Genomic DNA, 22,507 nt, shown 5'->3' with positions numbered 1-22,507 from the left:
GAACTCGCAAGATACCTACATATAGCCTCGAAGATCTCTCACGGACCCCCGCGTGCCCCCCGGGCCCAAGCGAGCCAAGTTCCAGTGATATAGGATCCTAGATCATCTGCTAGGTTCCCAGGTTGGCTGGCTGGCTGGCCTGTTAGTGTGCGACGCAACCTGGCTGATGAGCCAAACTGCCCCGCCTTTCGAGACTCTGGTTCAGTGTCCCCTTCAAGTCATCCAATCATTCCCTTGGCCTGTTGGGGTCGAGAGAGTCCAATTTGATTACTGAGTATCGGGAAAATGAGAAATCCCATCCTAGGTATTCGAAAATCCCCCTTCTCCTCCATCTGGTATTTTCACGCTTCTTTTCCTACCGACCGCAACGCTGCTCTTCCCGCCACCGCCACCGCCGTCGCCGCCCGTCGTGTCTTGCAGCGAGAAACAGCGAGAAACAGAGCCAGAGTTTGCGTGCATTTGTAGTCGATTTCAACTCGATGAGCCGAACCTAGCGTTGAGCATTTACAAGGTCCCGACACCCCCAAGCTATAGGACGACTGTTGGGCGACTAGATGCAGACACCAGAAATTCGAAACTACCATCGACCTGTCTTCGTCTTCGTCTTCTGCTCCGTCCCAACTCCCGTCGCATGCGAAGTCGTTGTTGGCGCAATCGGTTATTAATAGCCTAGGTCGCTAGGTAGGCAATCGGGGATAATCCAGGACTGAGGCCGTCGCTGCTGCTGCTGCTGCTGCCGCTGTGTTTTCTGGTGCATCCGTACCGTGCCCGCCGAGCTCAGCTGCACGCACCATCACCGCAAGCCACCCCAAAGAGCCCGCTATCGATATCAGTCGCCATCAGTCGCAATCAAGTTAAATCATGGATCCCACGCAGCAAAATCCCATGTTCTTTGACTTCTCAGCCCCAACCTCGATGCATCCAGTACGTTAACCTGTCTTGGCTCCATGCCAGCATGCTGATAGTGTCAATGCACTCGCTTTTCCCTTTCTGATTTTCCATGTCAACTTGTGTTTTTCTTTTCCCCCTATGTGCTGGCGCACGACCTTAGCCATCATACTTATGCCATCATATGCCATCATACGCTATTCGCGCCATCAAGCCTGGCCTGTCCCCTTCCATCTCATGTCTATCTACCGATTCTATTCATCCGCGAACACCTGCTAGGGTGACGTTTGCTGATTGACCGCCCACGCCAGTTGGATGCAGATGCCCAGAATGATATGATGGCCATGTTCGACATGAGCACATTCGATAATATACCCATGAACCTCGACGATCTGGGGGGTTTGACCTCGCCCCAGGATCAGCCCTTCCGGCACCCGACCCCGCCAAGCACCCTGGCCCCAGGCGACAGTCCAGTGGGGCTGTCGGTGCCGCCACCCGTCGACGCAGCACTTGGGGGTCAGTTGCAGCAACAGTTGCAGCCTGCGCCGAGTGGGAGTGGAAGTGGGAGCGGGGGCGCGAGCGGGAGTGGTAGTGGGAGTGCATTGACCGAGTTCACCAAGCGTAGGAATTGGCCTGCCAAGGTCGTTGAAGAGCTCAAAGATGTGCTCTATATCCTCGATGCGAATGGCCGCATCAGATATACCTCGCCGAGCACATTCTCCGTCACTGGATACCAATCCGAAGACCTTGTCGATACTTTCCTTAGGGACATCGTGCATCCCGACGATATGGGCACCTTCACGTCCGAGATGAATGAATGCATAGCAACGGGGAACCCGCTGCGCGTCTTCTACCGTATGAAGAAGAAGGATCTGCAGTATGCCATCTTCGAAGCCGTTGGCCATGCGCACATTGCGGCTGCCACATTCGCCCCTAACCCCAGCAACCGGTCCCCCTTTTGCCAGGCTGTATTCATCATGTCGCGACCCTATCCAACGAGGAATGCGTCGCTATTAGATTCGTTTCTGGAGCACAAGATTGAGAATGAAAGGTTGCGACGACGCATTGCTGAGTTACGTAAGGAAGAGGACGAGGAAGAGGCCGCCTCTCAACAAAGCTGGCTTCAGGAGTCCCGCTCAGATGTGACACCATCAGATGATACTTTCATGTCCAGCACTCAGGGTGGTGTCATTTTCAAACCAGTGACAGTTGATACCCAGGCAATGCCTCCTCCCGAGAGGCCCCTGAATGGAGCACTGACGAGGGAGAACTTAGAGGGCGCCACGGCTGGGAACAGACCAGATTCAATCGGTGACAAGATGGCTCGATACGAGGGATCATGTCGCACAGACACCATTGAGATGTTCACCGGACTACGGTATCTCGAAGGAGAGAGGAGCCGTGGCGTTACGACAGGTAGCTCTAGCCTGACTTTGATCAAAGGTGACGTTGGAATAGCCATCCCGGTCGATAGGGACCCTAAAACAGGTGAAAAAAAGAAGAAACTCAAGATTGCAGAAGAATACGTCTGCACGGACTGCGGTACGTTCTATACGCATGCGTGACCATAAAACTTAAGGCTAATCTCATGCGCTTATAGGCACACTTGATTCACCTGAATGGAGGAAAGGCCCCAGCGGCCCCAAAACCTTATGTGTGAGTAATTGTCAACACCATTCAATTTTATTATTATTATTATTTACCAGGGCAAGATCGTACCTCGGGGGCTTCTCAGTGGCGCAAATTCTGTAGCCTTCGTTCTTAACATGAAATAAGCAATGGCTGACCTCAAGTGTTTTAGAACGCATGTGGATTGAGGTGGGCTAAGAAGGAGAAGAAACAACGAAGCGCCAATGGGACCGCTAACACAGCACCTCCACACCCGCTGCCGCCCGGCGATACATGATATATTTTCATATTCCTGCCGCTTTAGCATAGAAGCTATCAGGTCTATGTTTTCGTTTAAATATCTTTTGCTCGGATAAGCATTTTAAGGTTTACTTGGAATTTCTATATATGCACTGGTGACTACGGTGTTGGGCTTCACAATGGTGACGGGTTAATGTTCTCTTGGCGCTTTCAGATTATGACCTGCTTTTTCATTTGTTCATTTTCGGTTTCGAGACAGTGGGCTACCTACTTTACGAGGGTTACTTCAACTTGGTCTTCATTGCATCTACGGCGAAAGGCCCGGACAACTTAACGGTATCTGAGAGGCTTATGTAATGGCTTGGAAGCTTAGACATTCAATTTTGGCAAATAATAATCAAAAAGGTATGGCTAGGAAGTCTCGGAACTTACTTACGGAATGTCGCGTGTGATAACGTTTAGTTAAGCATCGTATAGCTTAACATTCGACATCATTCTTGTACGGCGCCTAGCCATCCTAATGCCGCTGTATCATCCACCACATCTTATCTCTCGAGGCATCTTTGTCCTTCTTTACCCTCCTCTCACCACAGCCATGTCGGCGAAAAGTCCTGTTCCCACACACATCTTTGAACTTGGGCTCCCTCTTTGCCGAATGACTTATTGTCCTCAATATTATTAAGAGAGAGAGATATCGGAAAAGACTTTCGACTCGGGCAGGGATGTCTCCTTCGGCCTCGCAGACACACCCTTGTACACCATATCCTGCACAAAACAAATAGCGACCCCGCTCGGGTTGTGAGCATCTCCTCCGTGGCCTCTGCTGAAATATTGCGATAGTGCCGAAGTGGCATTAGCGTTGACTTTTGCATTTCATCAGCCTCGACGGCGCGACGATCTCCGCGAACAGGTCCCGCACGACAGGGTCCGAGATCTTCTACACGGCGCCTGCCGTCACAAGCCGTCAAAGCACGCCTGGCGCCAAGAATCCGCGGGAAGAAACCACGTCGAGCACCGCCTCCGTGTTGACGCCGCGCCAGCCGGACGGGAAAGCCCACTTTCGCGGACAGCGCCGTCGTGATCCTGACACCAACCGCATGCCCGAGCGGTGTCAACATTCTGTCTATTAGGGCCTCAATCAGTATTGTCAGAGGATTACTATACTTGTTGCTCCTGCTGAGATTGTGGGGATGTTCAGGCAGTTTGATGCGCAAGAGACTCTAAATCAGGCAGTATTGGGACACGATGTTTTTAGGTATGCCCCAAGCTGGTCTGCATAGATGTCTTTGATCAATCGTGCCTCGGATAAGCTTGGCCTCGATACCTAGGCTGGTCCGGATATATGTATTCTGATTGCCTGGGCTTCGGGGTCTCTATGAGGACTCCATTTCCGCCAACACATCGTGTTGTAACCGAGGTCCAGCCAACTATACAACCCATACACCAACAGAGCTGAATCAAGACGGCCACGAACTATTCCCGTGTATAATCTCAAGTATATGGTCTGTTCATCAATCGCGCCGAATTCAACTATGTACTTGGTCATCTTCGATGCTAGCTACATGAACTTAGAAGCCAACCCTAACAGACCGGAGCCACTAGACGAGGACGAGGACGAGCCTCCCTGGCTCTTCATGTACATCTTAAGTGCCATCTCGCCCGCCTGCATGACCGCCGACTCCTTGCTGCTATCGCCAGAGACCTTACCCTGCGAAGCCTTCTTGTCGAAGAGCTATTAAGGGAGGCACTAATTAGCACTATGAACACGGATACACAGATGCCGGGCATCATATCCTCGGAGAGGCTTTCTTTTCCTCTTACCTTGCTAGCTTCAGCCATGGCTAGAGCGACAAACGCGCCCTGGCTGCTGGTTTTCTGGGATTCAAGTCAACAACGGATCCCAGATGCTGCGTGGAACAGTTAGAAAGCGACATACGTCGGTGTTCCCGGTCTGCCCACTAGTGAACATCTTCAACGCCTGCATTGCTGCGGCAGAGCCCATCGATCGGTCGTCGGCGTCGTTGTCGTCGTCATCCTGAAAGTATTTTTTATGAGTTCGAACGGCCTCTTTTATGTTCACGTTGTTAGCTATTTCTTTACAACCTTAAGCCTTCCGGTGTTTTTGACGTTGTTTCATTTTTTTATGCTGCGTGTCTCGGTTCGGGCCGAAGGTCTTAGACACCCCCGATGGTGAGGGCCATGAGACAGTGTTAACAGCAGTCGGGAAAAGGACTAACCATCTTCGTCAATGTCCTCTTCAGCTAGACGCTGCTTCTTCTGCCCCAGGCTGCCGAGGAGGTTGGAGAACAAGTCGGCATTCCCAGAGTCGCCGGCATGTTGGCTCGCGTGGTCTGCCGCGCCTCTCCAGTCGTCGTCATCTGCGCGATGGCCGCCTGCTGGGTAGGCACCTCCGTGGGTAGCTGGTAGGGAGGGTAGATCAGTACCGTGCGGTCGCATTGATCTCCGCTAGGATCGATCCTTACCGTTGCCAGAAGCAGCATTCAGGAAACCTGTATGCCGTACATGTTAGCTTTTGTCGATCTGCAGCGCACCGTATCTATATTTGTCGGCCATCGAACATATCCATATCCCATCCACTAGGTACGGTATTGTAGGTACTTCCCACTGGCATCCGACAGCCAAGGCGGGGGCGGGGTATTTCCAGGGTCTTGGGTGATGCTGTACCTTGTAGCTTGTCCATTGTGGAAGGTCGGATCTGGATGGAACTTCTCGAGCGGAGATATGAATTTCGAGGATAGATGGATGGATTGATGGATGATGAAGGAATATGGGAGAGACAATGTAGAGAGGGAGAGAGGGTTCTTAGTTGGTGAGTTTTGTTGTTTTGGCGTGAAACCGTTACATGTCCAGGTAGAAGAAGCTACTACGGTATATAGGTAGGTAGTAGGTACTATGTAGGTACTATGTACCTACCTAGGTACCCAACAAGCAAGATGGATGACGTGTGCGGGGTGGTGCAAGTACCTACCTACCGACTGACTGCCAATGGGGGAGGCCTCTGACGTCTGTCTGTCTGTTTGTCTCGGTCTTCCTAGGTAGCCTCTAGGTAGCCTCTACGTGTCTAGAGAATTCGGAAATCTTTAGCCTTCCAAGGTTTCTTTTCGAAATGGTATTCTAGATCATGTTCTCACCATGGTTCTGCCCCCAAGTCTGAAGTCTTGTCCATTTGTTTCTCCGAGTTCTGTGTGATGGTATAAACCTTGGTGTTGCTATGCTTAACGCAATTGGCTGTGGTTTCTTACATTGCTTTTCCCTACAAGTCTTGTCTTTCATGCGATGCAAGCGATGGCATCGCCGCTATGGTTCCCTACGTATTTACTATGTAGCTACCATGTGAAGCCTACCATCTATCTTGCCGTTATCGAAGTAGTACCTCCATCCGGAATGGCAGTCCAATTCGATTACTACCCCAGGCGGCATGTTCTCCAAACAAGTAGTAGTAATGTGTCCGCCCCGGCACCATGAGAATACTGGCCTTGTGTACTGAAGACATGAAATCGCCACCGCCAATTTTCAAACTCATGTCTATTGGTGAGCGTCTATATTCGGAGAAGCACGCATGGCCCAGAACGAAAGCCTTGTCGACGTCTTGATAGTCGGTGCAGGCCCAGTAGGTCTAATCACAGCCTACCAACTGGCCCGATTCGGGGGCGGCGTCTCCGTGCGCATTGTCGAGAAAAGCCCAAGACCCGTCCAGGATGCATACGGTCGCGCCATCACTCTTTTCCCACGAACCAGCGAGATGCTGGATCAGCTGGACTTGGCAGACGAGCTACTGCAAGAGGCCTTCGCATGCCGGGAGACAGCTGCCTATAATTCGCGAGGCGAAGAGGTAAATGGAAGGGGCTGGAGCTTCATGAACCAAATGAAGGACACTGCCTTCGACTTTCCCCTCGTGTTGAGGCAGAAATACCAGGAGGAGATATACAGAAAGGCGCTGAAAAGGCACGGCATCGAGGTAGAAGCACCTGTCGAGCTCGTCGGAGTTGACATTGACAACGCGGCCTCGTCAAGCTGCCATTCTATCACCGCCACAGTCCAAGACGCCGAGAAGCGTGTTCTTGGGACTATTAAATGCAAACGACTCATCGGAGCCGATGGTGGTCGCTCTTCAGTCCGACGTTTGCTATCCATTCCCTTCGAAGGCACGACGAGCGAAGATAAATGGGTTCGGGTGGACGGTTACGTCAGGACAGACTTGCCTAAACCCCGTACGTACTGCTCAATCGAGTCTCTAACTCATGGTAACGTGCTATGGGTTGGTTTAGATCGCGGCGCGACTCGAATTGGCTACGCCTTCACTGACGACCGCGCTAATGCGTATGCCGAGTTCGACGAGCAAGCTGCTATCACAGAAGCCATCGCGGCGGTCAAGCCGTTTAGTCTTGAGTTCGAACAGGTCGAGTGGTGGACCATATATACTGTGGGTCAACGGGTTGCGAGAAACTTCTCCGTCAATAATCGAGTGTTCCTCGTCGGCGACGCATGCCAGTTAGTCTTCTGCAGTCATTTGTTCCGCCTCAGATTCTAAGCCTCATTGACCCTATATGCTCCCGAAACATACGCTGAAATCTATCTCTATCTGGTATCACTGACACCAACGTGTAAAAAGTACTCATTCCTCAGGTGCGGCGCAGGGACTAAATACGGGTATTCACGATACGGTAAACCTATCTTGGAAGCTCTCGATGGTTCTTAGGGGCCTGGCACTCCCTATGCTACTAGATACCTATGAGATGGAGAGGCGACCAAACGTCCTAAAGCTTATCCGCTATGATGCGGATATAAGCCGTCTTATGACTAATCGGTTACCTGAGACTTGGCAAGGAGAACCTACAGCTGATGTCAACGAAGTCCTTGGACAGATCATGGAAGAGGCTGGAACCTTCAGCAGCGGGTTAAGCATCGCCTACGAGCCCACGATAGATAATCCACTTGTTAGTTCTACTCAGTCATCCGGGCAGCTTAAGCCTGGAATGAGAGCACCAGATATCCCTCTCCTGAAACCCGGTACTTTCGAGCGTACGCGCCTGATCCGAGAGACCCCGAATGTAGGATCTTTCTATGTGGTCTTTTTTGTTGCGGGGGGCTTACAAGGCTTGCCAATGGCCAGTCTTCAGACGATCAAGCAATCAAAACTCCTTAATGAGTATATCATAAGTAAGTACTAATTAATACTTGCTGTTGTGTAATGCTAAATTGGGAACAGATCGCTCTATTACTAACTTGACCATCCTTCCAACAAAAGTCCCTTCGGTATATGGCTCACTTGGACGTGCCTACTTTGACATTGAAACACAGACAGGCTACCAGCGGTATGGCGTCAATCTAGATCGTGGAGGTATCGTTGTCATACGGCCTGATGGTTGGATATTCGCTCTGATATCCGTAGATACTGATGTAACTCGTGAGTTAGAGTCCCTGTTCAGGGGTATACTATATGATCCTCTACGAGAGTGTACGCAATGAATAGAAATGAAGCTTCGTCTGAGCCTTTACCATTGCGCTCGTCTCATTCATCATCGATACTTTAATCTGGATACGATTTTACCATCATTACATGATCATGAGTTGTCGTCATGGGAGGGTAACAATTATCCTCATTCATCCGAGAAAAAGCACCTCTACATGATACCTCCCTACCCAACGGTATTAGCTCACGTATGCCGATATCGGCGAGAAAAGAGGCTATTCCCATGATCATACCCTCTTCACCCCACGCGTACCATGGACGATGATACCACAGCTACTAGTGTCCCACTCGCAAACGCGGTAGTTCAGACCATTCATTCGGGGTCAGACTAACCCAGATCCAGTCCCTCCACATCCAGAAGTAGAAAACCCGACACGAGCTGTGCCGCTCATCGTTGCCTAGTAACTCCCCTATAATGCAGACCATGTCGTCGATCAAAATAGGCGGGGCCGCTTGTCCCATCCTTGTTGCACATCATATACACCTACTTTGGGGCCGTCAATGTTAGCTGAGTACTTCTCAGCTAGTTAAACCATAATTATACCTTAGCTATAATTTTGTTGCGCTCTGGTTGTCGCCTCGTTATTCGGTGGTTATGCGGTGATAATACCCTTCGTCAATACTGGTATCAATACTTCTACTGAATCCTTGCTTTTTATTCTAGCTTACATTGAAGCCCCCTGGGAATGTATAGTTTACTGCGATAGAACTTGTCATGAGGGTCTGAGTTGTTATTATTGAACCTTTCGGGATCATGATCTGATGAAAGTGGATCAATAACACTTCTTCAACCGATTGAATATTGCCCTTTCTGCCCTTTGACTTTCGGAGGTCCTATCGCCCAGTCAAAAAAGTTGTTGGTTGCTTTGTAGTATTAGAATCAGAAGCTCCTAGTTCAGAAAGCATGGCACCTCTGTTAGTTCCTGCAGTGAGCTATGCAAGGTGTAAAGACCTAGGGGTCCCTTCACAACTATACTCGTCAGCGCGGCACTTGCAGGTGTAAGATGCCGAGTTACGGCATCAACCATGTAACACCAATACTCTTAGCTGTTATAAGTAAGAGCGTCTTCGGCATTGCCACACCGTTTTACGACTCGGTACTGGAGGGTGGGGGTAGGTAGTTTAGGGGTGCACCTCGCCCAATTTTCGAGAGACAAACTACTGATCGTAACTGTAAGCTATCTCACCTCTTCTGCCGTAACTAAAAAGACGGATAGCTCTAGTAACTCCTAGTAGGTAGGCATGGTGTGTGATGAGCAAATATATTTTAGCACTGTATGGAGAAGAACATCGGCGGCTAATTTGCATCCATGCTAAAGCATGGTGCCATATGACCTTTAAGCACGAGCGCGACAATCAGGGCTTTGTTTCAGCGCAGAATATCTCCGACGTCGAGAACGGCTGCGTACATGACGTCCATTACATTGATCGTGGCTGTGAAAGCTGATTGTGTGGCTACAGGAAGCCAATTTGCCACCCTGCATGTCATTTCGGTAACAATCTGTGGTTACAATGTGGTTAATGTTGTACAGGACAGATTTACCCAATCAAGATTTGCGGCAGCGACTTCGTACATCCCAACAGCCAGGTCACTGGGATCTGTGACACTGCGGTTTGCGTGACCAGTAATACCGTATCGTTGTCCGTGGGCTTGAAATCTGATTTGCATGCATCTGCATCTCATTCCACCCGGATGCACATTCTCTGTCCGGGAGTTAGCGGTGCGCTCTTCTGCGGCTAGCCTTATCCAACTTCCCACCGTTCGCCTCAATAGTATGTACTCGGGTACAGACCCGGGGTTTCCGCTCCTTGTTTCCGTGTTGTTTTGGATTTTCATGGTGTTTTGATTGGCCATATATTAGGAGTTGTTGGTAGATCTATATTGTTGAGTGGCAAATACTATTTGACTCAAAGCTGAACTGCTATCTACATCAGAAAGAGGAGCCTACAATACATACTTCGTACAGATAGTTACGTACTAACCTGCACGGTTCACCTGTGCTAATGGCTTCCTAGTCTAGGGCATCGTTAGAATTTGTCCCTGGCCCTTTTCTACTTAGCGGGACTAGGCAACTGTTACTTGGTATGTTTCCAAGAACATTAACTCCCAGAACGTTTCGCAGATGATGAAGCTGTTTCGAGCATATCCGGTTTGTGTCAGATTATGATGCATAGCTTTTGGTTCTCTGCCCCGAGACCATCAAATCGAACGAAGTTGCAGAGGCGCTGATCAAGTTGAATAGCAAAGAGTGCACATATTTTGTTTACGTACCCGCTTACTGAGGTGGCATAGTGCGGGTAGTGGGAGACTTGTGGCTGGCTGATATGGTAATGTAAATGCAACCAAATGAGTGAACCTAATAGACAGTGCAATGCTTTCAAGCACGGACAAGGTACAATATTACCCATTTAGGATTTGTGTATGTAGGTGAAGCTAACTGATTCCATCTAACTAAGCCCGGCAACTCAAAGCCTTTCCTGTTCATAAATCAACGAACTTGATATTGTGTATATGTAATCAAGATAGCATAGTGACTATCATCAGGCTAGTTAAGCTTTCTTGCATCATACGGACGGCCCGATCCGTTGAAGAATAAGCTGCGGTTGACACTAGGAGGGGCTCTTAGTGTCTACTGGGTTGGTTATTCCGTAACCCCGGGGTTTAGTACCCTGGTCATAAGACCATCCTGCGAGATGTCAGTAGTGATCTACGTAGAACCAAGATGGCATAGAGCGTTACCACACCAATGGCTACCTTGGACCATAATCCACTTGATGCCTCATAGTTACTACTGCTCTTTGCTAGTACGTCAGTGACAGCATAGTTGGAGGAGTGAATTACCCGGGTTCCTCAGCCTTAAATAAAGTGAAAAGCTTAGTCGGTAATCCCAGTATCCATCCAATAGCGTCTGATAATTTGTTAGTTCGAGTATTACACAAGCCTCTGTGGGGGGGATTTTATATTGGCATCGGCCTCGCCTATATCGAAGGTGGCCAGAACACTGGTGGTATGCGCATGCTTAGTATCTGCAGCTAGATGTTGGTCGCCGAAACCGTTTGCAGTAGTTGAGGGCCAAACAGCCCACGATGCTCTCCCTGTCTCGCTAGGTTAGCTTAAATGTCCCACGATCGTCTTCCCAATTCTGTACAACGAGTGTTTTCTCTCCATTCTATTTTTCCGCTGCCCCTACTGCTTGACAACAGCTCACAATACTAAACCCAAGATAAGCCTTACGACAACCCTGTCAAAGTGATTTACGCGCTAAACATGTTGCAAACGTGGCGCCTAAACTCCAAGGACCAAGGTGAAACCCATCAGCGGCAGGCATTTGATCCTGAAACAGCGAGGCCAATTGTACAACAGGCCTGTAATAGCTGCCGTGTTAAGAAGGTCAGTAATAAGAAGTCTCATTTGATTTTGACTTACGTTGGCAACTCGTACTGATATATCATAATAGTTACGATGCTCCGGACAGAAGACTGGCTGCTTCCGTTGCCAAACCCTCTCGCAAGAATGTATCTATGCTCAGAATGCTACTAGAGGATCAGCACGCGCTCGGAAGAGTAAGGAGTCTGCATCCAAAGGTAATTCTCGCCGTCCATCAGCCACTCCTTCACTGGTCTCTTCCGCGTCAACACCTAAAAATGAGGTTAAAACAGCATCCCCTCGCCAAGAGCCTCTTACCTCCACTTCTAGTGCACAAAGCTCCGAGCTTCACTGGGCGCCACCCAGACCGGGAAGCGGTCAGGGGAACACAAATTCCCTAGGAGTCGATATGATGCCATTTGAGTCACAGGATTACTTACAAATGCAAGGCATGTCTACGACGCAAACAAGCGGGATAGAACCATACCAGAGCAGTGACGCATGGTTTTTCTCATGGCCAGATCCCGCAAAAGAAAGCCACTTCGCAACTGCCAAAACACCCTGGGAGGAAACTGTGCTGCCGCTATCGATACAAACATTTGGAGGCTGGGAGCCAGGTGTTCATGGCTATGACGAAATGCCAATAACGCCTACGACTAGAAACCCAATCTCAGAGTCAACCATGCCAGATCTACAAACAAGTCCGTTGTCCATGCCTCTTCAAATGGTCGCGGTTCAGCATGGCCAAGATGAGCGGGATTGGTTACATTCTCAGACTCGCGAGCCCTGCCAATGTCTTCAAAGAGTGGTATTTCTGTTAGAAGAACTGGACTCTGAGTCTCTCGGCACAAATATAAAGGAATTAGGTCCTTGGCTGTCGAGGCATAAAGAGGCGCTTCGCTGCAGCGAGGCGTTGTTGACTTGTTCTCTATGCCAGGCGAAACCAGAGCATATGACAATCCTTACCTTCTTGACCGACAGGCTAATAGCCATGTGCGATAACGTTGTTTCGGCATATCTACAGACAATGGAGGGTGACGCCAACAATACCGGCATGGCCTATAGAGATGCTGCATGGCTAGTGTTGGTCGGCAATTTTGAGATAGATTCGCCGCAAGAATGGAGTGCTCTAGTACGAACCATGTTGATCATGCAACTACGCGGCCTAGATTCTTTCATGGTCAGATTCAAAGACCTGTTACAGGCTATTGGCGGCGAAGTCGTGCGTCGAAAGGCAGATTCTACCCAAAATCGGATATCAACTTTGCTGGAGAAGCTGGATCCGGTGTGGGTGCATAGCTCCACCATGTAGCTTGCAATCCTACGCGGATCATTGAAGCCTAATACATAGTCATAATTGAGCACATGATTGTAGCCGCCATACATGAGCTAGCGGCCTGGAATGTTCCCATCTCTGGAGTCGCATGGTACTACGTACACCACCAAGAGAGCCAACTGCAAGAGATTGTATCGTACTTTAACCCGAGGCATCTTCTGTTAGCAACCAATGCCGGACCTAGCTCCGACATGGCTTCACTGGTCCGAATTTCCTAGCTGCCCACTATCGCTGTCTAGCCCTGTTTGCAATAAGCTCTGGTTCAATGTTTGACGGAACCAGTAATATCCGGGCAAACTATCATGGTGGGCTGCAATAAGGGGTTCACATGGTTTCGTATACTGCAAAAATCGCACCATTTATACATAAGAAGAGCACTGAGATAAGCAACTTCTGTACTAGACTCTAAGGTGAAGCGTTAATCCTTATTTCGTGGGGAGCTGCGCAGGTACTTCACTGCCAAAGGTTCCTAGTTTCAACCTATAGGACTGCCCAACCGGATCCTATCCTTCGATCTACGGGTTAGGCATCGGGCAGATAACCGATGCGCAGGTACAGCCAACCCTGCTACATGGCATACTACAGGGGTTCGGTCTACGTTAGATGGTAGCCTTACACTGCCGCCAACATCACTGATGAGAGCTGGTATAGGGAATGGATGAATAGTGCTAGCTAACGCCAGTATCGTGAGACTTGGACCTGATATATATGTAATAGTTGTTGTTTCACTTAACAGTTTCCCAACGATATTAAGTCCCACGACTAGATGAAAAGTGGTATTCATAAAGGTAATCATATAGATTATGTATACTTGTTGGTATACAGAACCATGCACAATGATTATCACGGGAAATCCTTTAAGCAATACTTATATGTAATAAATTGACCACATATGAGATACCTGCTATGTGTACCGACTTCATTTCTGTTGATCCAGAAGTGTGAACATGGCCCTCGGTGATCGAAGACCCAATCGGGAGTTAAAATTATATATTGAAAATGGGATGGGTGTATTGGCTGACAGGAGACGCAGCCTGCTTACGCGGCAATCCATTCATCCGATATACCTCAGTGCCTCTTCTCGGCTAGCTTTACCACCGAGTCAGCTTTTCATGCTGAAAATGTTGGTCTGATAGGCACGCACTGGCCCGGGCCAAGACGAGCATCTGCACACTTAGAGCTGGTGCAGGAGGTTAGGCGCATATAACAACAAAACACGCCACTCGCTCAATTTTCATAGTCCTCAACAAGTTCATTACTACACATATTTTGCTTTCTTTTCTTTCGTGGCGTTGACTTGACGATACGCCGCGGCCCCGTTAGCAGCAGCTCGATCAAATAAGATAACACACACATACCTAACATTTACCTAGCGTTCACCTCCTCGACTCAACACCAGCTGACAAGCATGTTTGACCAAGACAAAGATACCGGCGGCCTCCAAGGTAAAGTAATACTCATTACAGGAGGTTAGTCAATATGGTAGTGAGGAACATACGTGTGTGGGGGTTTCTGAAAAGGATCAAATAGGGACATCCGGACTTGGTGCGCAATGTGTCTTGCGTTTGGCACTGAACAATGCCAGCCACATCTACTTCACGGGACGAAACACTAAGAAGGGCTCGGCCATCATCAAGGAGACCCATGATGCGGGCTGCACGACACCGTTGACATTTGTGGAGTGCGACCTGACTAAACTGGCATCCGTTAAAGCAGCTGCCGACAAGATCCTCTCGGAACAACATCGGCTTGATCTGCTGATGGCCAACGCTGGCGTTATGAACCAGCCACCAGGGTTGACGGCCGACGGCTACGAGGTCCAATTCGGCACTAATTTTCTGAGTCATGCGTTACTTATACAGAAATTTCTCCCGCTGATGGATAAGACAGCTGAGCTCCCCGGCAGTGATGTGCGAATAGTTCAGCTGACGAGTACAGGCTTTAGGGGAGCGCCATCGTAAGTTGTTATCAGCTTTAACCCTCTTCTTTTATGGAACACCCAACCGACAGCAACTAACTCTTATACCCTAGGGGTGGTATCCGTTTCGATGATCTGAAGACTGTTCAGAACTTCAGGGTCCTTGGGGGTATGATGCGCTATGGCCAAAGCAAATTGGCTGCAGTGCTGTATGCCCAGGAATTAGCTCGCCGACACCCGAACATCATCTCTGTCAGCGTGACACCGGGGATAGTCAGTACAGAATTGGTATCAAAACAGAATGCTTTTCATCGATCTACCATTTGGCTTTCGGCGAAGATTACACAAGGTAGAATCTATTCACCGAAGGAGGCACCTGCAAGCCAGCTTTGGTGCGCGGTTGGTCCTAGAAACGAGATCAAGCAGGGCGCCTTCTATGAACCTGTTGGTATACTTTCCAAAATCACCACTAAATACACTCAGGATGAGGATTTGGCGTGGAGGTTGTGGGACTGGACTCAATCTGAGTTGAAGCAGTGGCTTGATTGATTTGCTGAACTATCGCAATACCTTCACAGGGTTCTGTAGAAGAGAGACCCAGCGGTCACGCTACGAACATCCCCAATATTCCCCTGCGTCTTAATAACTTGCTTTTAATAGAGTATAATAACCAACCAGCAATATAGCTAGAAACCAGAAGTATCAATAGTATCATTGTAGGATTCCTTCAAAAGGTTGGCCAAGGAATGAATAGACCCTTCTCCCGGACAAGGTGCAAGACTGGCGGCTTTAGGTATTGCAAATTCAAGCCTAATCTCAATCTTTTATTAGCGAACCCTGAACTTCTACTGAACCGCGTTGAGATGCACGACGCAGCTGGTGAGAGATCATTGGTCAACGCTAGTCGAATTTTTGGTAGTAAAGTTGTCTCGCTCACGCAGCACAAGGAATACAAATTTACTGACACAAGACTGAAATGGATGAGAGTGGTTGTTAGCTGAAGGCATACACACCTCGAGAGATACATCGAGTCTACTCTTCAATAGGTATTCTCTGTATAACTTCATTTACTGGGGAACCTGTTGATCATCGAAATGGGAACGTAATGAATTTGTTGACAAAACATGCCGAGAGTAATGCGCGCGAACTTAAAAAGCCATTGCCATTGACAATGTTTATTGTACAAAATAATTCCGGAAACGGGAGACTTCTAAACGACCCTGCTGAATAATTAACTCGTCACTCAGCACCACCACTTCAATACTACCAGTAAAAAGTTACCAGGTCAGGATCTAGCAGATAGATTCACTAATTATGATTACGTGGTAATGTGAATAACAGGGGCTAATGCTAGAGCCTGATTGAAGCTATATGTCATAAACTGCTATGGTTGCCAAGATTTATATGGTCGTTTGAACTCCTTCTCGGCTCTATGTGGCTGATCATGAATGAGTTGAAAATACTAATCCACACTCCTTAGGTGGCTTTCGGCGGGATGCCGATCTTACGCCGCATCCGGACGGGGACTGGCTCTCCGGGTGGCTGAGCACCTAGGCCGAAAAACCGATCGTCCACACGTGGTACGCCTTTCAATAATTTCATCTCAAAGTATGCATCAAAGATAGCAACGCCGCTCATCATCTCCTGCTTGGCCAAGTGTCGGCCGGGGCACATGAGGGCACCGCCCCCGTAAGGGATCCAAGCACCGTCAAGTCCATCAGTCGAGAACTTCATCGTGTTGTCTTTGGGATTTGGAATTAGGAACCTCTCTGCCCAGAATTGATCAAGAGGGTGTCGGCCACCGTCGATACGATCGCGCCAGGCGTATGTGTGATTTGAAGCAATGTTGGTAGACACGCACACTAGACCGCCTTGCTTGAACTTGTATTCTCCGAGCGAGTAGTCGCCTTGGGTCGGGGAGCGATTGTGGAACAGAGATACACGCATTCGGAGAACTTCCGCATAGACTGACTGGAGAAGAGGAGATGACGTGATGGCGTTGATGTCAAAGCGATATGGGAGTTTCTCTTCATTGGAATTGGGGGGCGTTATGGCATTGGATAATTCGGCTTGCACACGTGCAAGAAGAGCTGGGTCATTATATACTTCAATCAAGTTCCAAAATGCCATTGGTAATGCGTTTGCAGTAGCACTGTTGTTGTAGGGTTAGCTGCATCGTTCAATGCGACATCCAGTGGTATGATAGACTCTTACGCCGTCAGAACAAATAGATCTTCGCTTGCTAAAGCATCGTCGTTCATGCCACCCGTGTCTTGGCCCCATCTCTGCCGCACTTTGAACCACACGCTTCCCCAATACTCGTCCCATGAGGGGGCGTCAGACCCGTTTTGTCGGTAATCTGAGTGTCCTCGCGCAAAACTATGCCATCGTTTGATACCATCGAGTATACGCTGACGGGCTCCATATGCTTTGGGGGCAAGTAGACGCGGAAAAAACTTGGAAATATCTGGCCATGACGCCAAGTACTCCCAAAAGTCCTCGACGAAGCCCGGGTTCAACGCGATTAGATGAGGGCCACAGAGAGCCGTGATAGTGGCCGCGAAGTAACGGTGTGTCCACCAGGTGAAGAAATCTGGTATATCAACCCACTCGCCAGAGTCTACGGGGTCGTTAGGGTCGACAGTAGCCAGTTCCTCTGAGAGATGCTCTACGACTTTGGAACTTAAATTTCGTAGACTGTCACCCTGAAGGTATCGCGATGCCGTCCTGTAGTGGTGGTGCCACTTTCAGGCGTTAGTTTTCGCCATTCCAAACATTATTTCACCGAAATTGACTCCAAGAATCACTTACTACTCGGAGGTGGGCCGGCACCGTGCTTCCAGGGAAAGGAATCGCACCGACGCCACTCTTGTCGTTGCGATATATGTCTAAAAGATGTCATTGTCAGGTATTCTGTTTTCAGAAATGAGCTGCAACTGGGGCCTACTAACGCATGGCGCTCTTTGGCATCCCGAACATCTGCTCCATAATTATCACAGCGAAAGATTTATTTGTGCATGACTTCGTGTCTCTGAGAATAGGCCCATATGTTTCAGGATTTGTAAGAAGGTAGGCCTTTTCTGGGCCGAGTTTGATAGTAGCAGGGGTATCGCCAACCCGACGACTGCGCGGCGGTGTTAGCTTGGTTGTATTTGGCGATGCCTCTCATTGCTTTTTCAGTCAAACTTACTACAGCTTATTGACGAAGGATTTTCTCGCGAGTAAAAATGACCCCCAGTTTCCTAGCAAAGGCAGCCAATAAGGATTGAGAGGCGGTTCACGACCATGGCGTTTATTTACCATGCCTATCCATGATATAAAGGTTGTGATGGTGTATGTGAGAACTGGAATTAATAGCATTCCAATGCCTACATAGAACTTCCAATTCTGCTTCGCTACTTCAACCCACAGCGTGGCGGCGTTCGCGTTGAAGTGTTGGGCTGCCATGGTGGACTTGATTGCAGTTGTCATGGTTTTGACCGCAATTGCCTTCACGAAAGGATATTCATTTCTAGTTAAATAGGACCCATTTACTACCTTAACTTATATATTTAGGAGCAGCCTGCGTACTAGGACACCATATTGGCCGCATATAGCTGTATCGTGTGGGCTGCATGCAAAATGCTTATGTTCGTTAACCTAATCCGCATTTCCAGAAATGGCACTGAGATAGGGGCTGATTGATCAACCTATGAGAACAGTGTCATCTCGGCGTGCGATCCAGTTGCAGATCTGAAATTTGCAGAGAAAACGCACTTGTGCTGACTATAGTTGGAGTGGACACTCCGGTAAAGCGGCCAAAGCTTAGATCCCGCCAGGTCAACGGAATTGGTCTCGGATCCGGGTGTACCCTAGAACCCGATACCTTGTGCAGTACCTATAACACATGAAGATACGAGGTTATGAAAGCGAATATTGAAGCTTATTCGCCCATGATAGTCTAATAAGTTTGTATTGTGGGTATCCGTGAATGCATACCGACAAATTCACCCATTTCATCGCTCCATAAAGAACCTGAACTAGATGAGAACGTATGAGAGGGGCCCGAATTTCGGCTTCCGAAGAATCGGGCGATTTCCGTATAAAAACTAGGGATGCAGTACATATATACAGAAAGAGTACACCCTACCGGTGATAGCCTAAAACAGCAAGCGTAACAATTTGGTTTAGCTGGCCATCTCAGTTGATTCGTAGTATACTGCTAATGCCGAGAGATGAGTCTGTCTGATCGTAATGCTGGAGATGGGATAGGTTGAGTCGTTGGGAACGGCTGTACATGAAAGCTAGATGAAGACCGAAGCCTGATAGCTACGATATAAATAACGAATCAAGCACTCATTCTGCTACGATCGTAATCCAACATTCAGTTCTATACATTGTTGACTTCTCGTGGTATAATTTGAGAACTGTTACCCCAGCCTTGTACGCATAGTTGGTTGACACAAGCACACAAGTACCTCTGACATCATGATCGCCAAGATTGACACGGAGCCGCCGACCTACCTTCAGGCGGCCCAAATCCATCCTCGCGCAAAGGAAGTGATTGAAGAAGTAGACGGCTACTTTCTCAAGCATTGGCCTTTCCCGGGGAAGGAAGCCAGACAAAAGTTCATTGCTGCTGGGTTTTCTCGGGTGACATGCCTGTATTTTCCGAAAGCGCTTGACGACAGAATTCACTTTGCCTGTCGGTTGTTGACCATTCTCTTCTTAGTTGACGGTGAGTCTTCCTAAACAATCTTGAGACATCTCCTAACTATGTATTAGATCTCTTGGAACATATGTCCTTAGAGGATGGAGAGGCGTACAACAAACGACTTATGGATATCGCTCGGGGAGATGTCCTACCTGATCGCACTATCGCGGCGGAGTACATTTTCTACGACCTCTGGGAGAGCATGCGTGCACATGACTTGAAGATGGCGAATGACGTACTTGAGCCTGTCTTTGTTTTCATGCGAGCTCAAACGGATCCTACTCGTCTGAAGCCTATGAATCTGGATGAATATCTTCAGTATAGGGAAAGGGACGTGGGGAAGGCGTAAGTATATCTCGTTTGGGTTTGGGAACCTTGGAAGGACAAAATGCCTTGTTTCAGCTCACTAACGCTTGTTACTCAGTCTTCTTGGGGCGCTCATGAGGTTCTCTATGGCTCTCGAAGTGACTCCCCAAGAGCTCGCCGTCGCACGACCGGCAGATATGACATGTTCTAAGCATCTGTCCGTGATCAATGACATCTGGAGCTACGAGAAGGAGTTCATCGCGTCCAAGACGCTCCACGACGAAGGCGGGGTGTTATGCACGTGCGTTAGCAGTGAGTGACCCCATGAAATATAGCCTTCTTCTTTCGAGATTTTCTAATTACTAATTCATCTTCCATTGCAGTCATGTCCAAAGACACCGACCTCCGAATCCCAGCTGCCAAGCGGATCCTGTACAGCATCTGCCGCGAATGGGAACTGGTTTTTAAGCGGGAGGTTGCCGAAATACTAAACCAGTTCCCTACTCCTTCGCTGCAGGCATACCTAGACGGGCTTGAGCTGCAGATGTGCGGAAACGAACTTTGGAGCCGAACAACGTTGCGATACTTGGCACCGGAATAACTATTGAGAGAAGTCGACGAGCCCGGGCCGCTCTCCCGCGTCTCTGCGCGCTGGAATGGCTACATTAGGAACGGTAGTTAGCTTAGTAGAGAAAACTTATCTCGCCAATAGATCATACTATACATTTACACGTCTAATCCTAACTCATTTCTGGGATAACCCGAGCGTCAGTTTTAACATGAGTAGCATTACCGCCTACGGAAGTACTGGGTACTTGGAGGCCTGGTAGAGAGATCGACACAAGGGTGGCTGTCACTTGCCGGAGCTAACCTGACTGGGACATTTCCGCCACACCGAGCATCTGTGATTGGCCAAATCGATGCGTAGCGTACATGTACCCAGTACCAATGCTCAGACTCGTAGTACGTACCGACCACTGAAGAGGTATATGTACTGCAGGGTGTGAACGAGATGTCAGACTTCATTCACGGTCGATAGGTGGGCGCAATTGTTCAATCAACTAAATATCAACCACTTGTTAAGCCTTGCAACATGGCGCAGTCGCCCAAAATGAGAGTCAGTCCCATGGACAATGTCATGCCTCGGATCTATGCCAATTTCATCCTCGCTCTCCGGCTCAAGCCTGGCCCGTCCTCCGCCGTTCACCACATCCTTGAAGAAAGTCTGCGCCGCACTTGCGACGAGCTGCCCATTCTGCGTCGAAAGGTGTTTATCGCCCATCCTGACGGCCACTCGAGAGCTACCGGACTACTGGAGGCGAAAGAAAGCCCCGAATGGATACCTAAAGTCGTCTTCAATGACTTGTCTAGCACATGGCCAGACTACGGTGAGCTCGTAGATTCGGGCTTCGAGCAGGATGCTTTAGATGGGCAGGCCCTCTTTCCCCGGGGCATCTATGAGCAAGACCTTCATAATAACGGTGCCTGTGCCTTGCTGGCACAGGCAAACTTTGTGGAAGGCGGCCTACTTCTTGCCTTTGGCATATTTCACCCGATTGTGGACGGCCATAGTGGTACGCTGCTTGTGAAGCTCTGGGCCAAGCACGCGAAGGCTCTTCAACAAAATGTAGGGCCGGTCCTTGATTTCCACCCAGATTCTGCCGACTATGGGCTTCTAGACAAGATCTGGAAAGCCGAGAATATCGAACAGCCATCAGAAACAACGCTGAAAACTGCATCACCGGAAACATGGAGACTTCTCGGATTGATTGCACCATCGGAGGAGAGTGAAGAAGTTGACCTGACAGCCCCTCCACCAAGAATGCGAACCACTATCTTTTATGTACCAGCTACGGACTTCAAGGCATTGCGTGCGGAGGCTAATGTTGGCATCCAGGGCGCGCCTAATACAGCGAATGACGCGCTTATGGCCAAACTCTGGAGGTGCATCATGAAGGCACGCTTGATAGCAGCAGGTCCGTCCTCAGCTGAGTATTCACCTGACAAGACAAGTCTGCTGGATCTCACACTTGATGGCCGCGCCCGATTCTCGCAGAGTCTACCCTCAAGTTACATGGGAACACTTGTCTTCATCACAACGACTAGAATGACAATGGGGAAGCTCACTAGCGCTGAAACGTCGCTTGCGGAGATAGCAACAGCTATACGTCTATCAGTAGACGCCGTTACTTCGAAACGGATGCAAGAGGCGTTTGGGCTGGCACGTGCCCTACCAGACTACGGTGACAGTCTAAAATTTCCGTTTGCGACGTTTGCCGGAGCCGAGGCATGTTTCACCAGCTGGGTCGGGCTGAGCGCCTTTGACATAAGCTTCGGCGACGTGTTATTTGCTAACGGGGGGTGCGCTGACTACCTTCGACCACCACGAAGAGAGTTTGACGCATTCTGCCGCCGCGTTGTGATATTGCCCATGCAGAAATCCGGAGGCTTTGAAATATTAGTTACGCTGAAAGAGGAGGAGATGGGTTTACTTGAGAAAGACCTCGAGTTTGTGCGGTATGCCAAGGTAGTCTGTCATTAAGATCTCTATAATATGGATTCGTGTTTGGACGTATTCAACTGCTTTATTTTCATCAAGTTTGTCAGATAGATATACGTGGTTAAAGGGCCTGCTG

At 49.0% G+C, this 22,507-nt stretch overlaps 10 protein-coding genes across 10 annotated transcripts; 6 read left to right on the top strand and 4 right to left on the bottom strand.

Annotated features, from left to right (window-relative positions):
- Positions 1–904: 904 nt before the first annotated feature.
- Positions 905–3,068, top strand: F5B22DRAFT_427568 (uncharacterized protein). Its single transcript, XM_047971724.1, has 3 exons — positions 905–2,430; positions 2,489–2,544; positions 2,690–3,068. The coding sequence occupies exons 1-3, from the start codon at positions 1,224–1,226 to the stop codon at positions 2,792–2,794; spliced, it is 1,368 nt and encodes a 455-aa protein (XP_047827141.1). The 5' UTR covers positions 905–1,223; the 3' UTR covers positions 2,795–3,068.
- A 367-nt stretch (positions 3,069–3,435) lies between these two features.
- On the bottom strand, positions 3,436–3,875 carry F5B22DRAFT_650219 (uncharacterized protein; the record flags this gene model as incomplete). The annotated part of the gene is made up of 2 exons (XM_047979284.1): positions 3,436–3,620; positions 3,677–3,875. The coding sequence occupies 2 exons, from the start codon at positions 3,873–3,875 to the stop codon at positions 3,436–3,438; spliced, it is 384 nt and encodes a 127-aa protein (XP_047827140.1).
- A 220-nt stretch (positions 3,876–4,095) lies between these two features.
- On the bottom strand, positions 4,096–5,866 carry F5B22DRAFT_427446 (uncharacterized protein). The gene is made up of 6 exons (XM_047971722.1): positions 5,443–5,866; positions 5,241–5,267; positions 4,995–5,177; positions 4,694–4,824; positions 4,579–4,632; positions 4,096–4,489 (listed from the first exon to the last, which is right to left on the bottom strand). Exons 1-6 carry the CDS (start codon positions 5,456–5,458, stop codon positions 4,316–4,318), a joined length of 585 nt encoding a protein of 194 aa, XP_047827139.1. The 5' UTR covers positions 5,459–5,866; the 3' UTR covers positions 4,096–4,315.
- Positions 5,867–6,337: 471 nt separating this feature from the next.
- On the top strand, positions 6,338–8,503 carry F5B22DRAFT_659819 (FAD binding domain-containing protein; the record flags this gene model as incomplete). Its single annotated transcript, XM_047980234.1, has 3 exons — positions 6,338–7,269; positions 7,391–7,938; positions 7,988–8,503. 3 exons carry the CDS (start codon positions 6,338–6,340, stop codon positions 8,245–8,247), a joined length of 1,740 nt encoding a protein of 579 aa, XP_047827138.1. The 3' UTR covers positions 8,248–8,503.
- A 2,778-nt stretch (positions 8,504–11,281) lies between these two features.
- Positions 11,282–12,930, top strand: F5B22DRAFT_659817 (uncharacterized protein; the record flags this gene model as incomplete). The annotated part of the gene is made up of 2 exons (XM_047980233.1): positions 11,282–11,642; positions 11,710–12,930. Exons 1-2 carry the CDS (start codon positions 11,520–11,522, stop codon positions 12,928–12,930), a joined length of 1,344 nt encoding a protein of 447 aa, XP_047827137.1. The 5' UTR covers positions 11,282–11,519.
- Positions 12,931–14,362: 1,432 nt separating this feature from the next.
- F5B22DRAFT_638876 (oxidoreductase) lies at positions 14,363–15,421 on the top strand (the record flags this gene model as incomplete). The annotated part of the gene is made up of 3 exons (XM_047977648.1): positions 14,363–14,423; positions 14,485–14,911; positions 14,986–15,421. The coding sequence occupies 3 exons, from the start codon at positions 14,363–14,365 to the stop codon at positions 15,419–15,421; spliced, it is 924 nt and encodes a 307-aa protein (XP_047827136.1).
- An 89-nt stretch (positions 15,422–15,510) lies between these two features.
- On the bottom strand, positions 15,511–15,988 carry F5B22DRAFT_427407 (uncharacterized protein). Its single transcript, XM_047971721.1, has one exon. It carries the CDS (start codon positions 15,897–15,899, stop codon positions 15,600–15,602), a length of 300 nt encoding a protein of 99 aa, XP_047827135.1. The 5' UTR covers positions 15,900–15,988; the 3' UTR covers positions 15,511–15,599.
- A 360-nt stretch (positions 15,989–16,348) lies between these two features.
- F5B22DRAFT_638875 (cytochrome P450) lies at positions 16,349–18,319 on the bottom strand (the record flags this gene model as incomplete). Its single annotated transcript, XM_047977647.1, has 5 exons — positions 16,349–17,024; positions 17,087–17,616; positions 17,684–17,760; positions 17,824–17,996; positions 18,063–18,319. The coding sequence occupies 5 exons, from the start codon at positions 18,317–18,319 to the stop codon at positions 16,349–16,351; spliced, it is 1,713 nt and encodes a 570-aa protein (XP_047827134.1).
- Positions 18,320–19,339: 1,020 nt separating this feature from the next.
- F5B22DRAFT_650214 (Aristolochene synthase in complex with 12,13 Difluorofarnesyl diphosphate) lies at positions 19,340–20,472 on the top strand (the record flags this gene model as incomplete). Its single annotated transcript, XM_047979283.1, has 4 exons — positions 19,340–19,589; positions 19,637–19,910; positions 19,990–20,183; positions 20,255–20,472. 4 exons carry the CDS (start codon positions 19,340–19,342, stop codon positions 20,470–20,472), a joined length of 936 nt encoding a protein of 311 aa, XP_047827133.1.
- A 446-nt stretch (positions 20,473–20,918) lies between these two features.
- Positions 20,919–22,443, top strand: F5B22DRAFT_659812 (transferase family-domain-containing protein). Its single transcript, XM_047980232.1, has one exon. It carries the CDS (start codon positions 20,965–20,967, stop codon positions 22,411–22,413), a length of 1,449 nt encoding a protein of 482 aa, XP_047827132.1. The 5' UTR covers positions 20,919–20,964; the 3' UTR covers positions 22,414–22,443.
- Positions 22,444–22,507: the final 64 nt, after the last annotated feature.

The sequence above is a fragment of the Xylaria bambusicola genome, assembly GCF_022495145.1.
Source record: "Xylaria bambusicola strain CBS 139988 unplaced genomic scaffold F5B22scaffold_51, whole genome shotgun sequence".
NCBI lineage: Eukaryota > Fungi > Ascomycota > Sordariomycetes > Xylariales > Xylariaceae > Xylaria > Xylaria bambusicola.
Note: the sequence above shows the minus strand (reverse complement) of the source record. Positions and strands in the feature narration are given on the sequence as shown.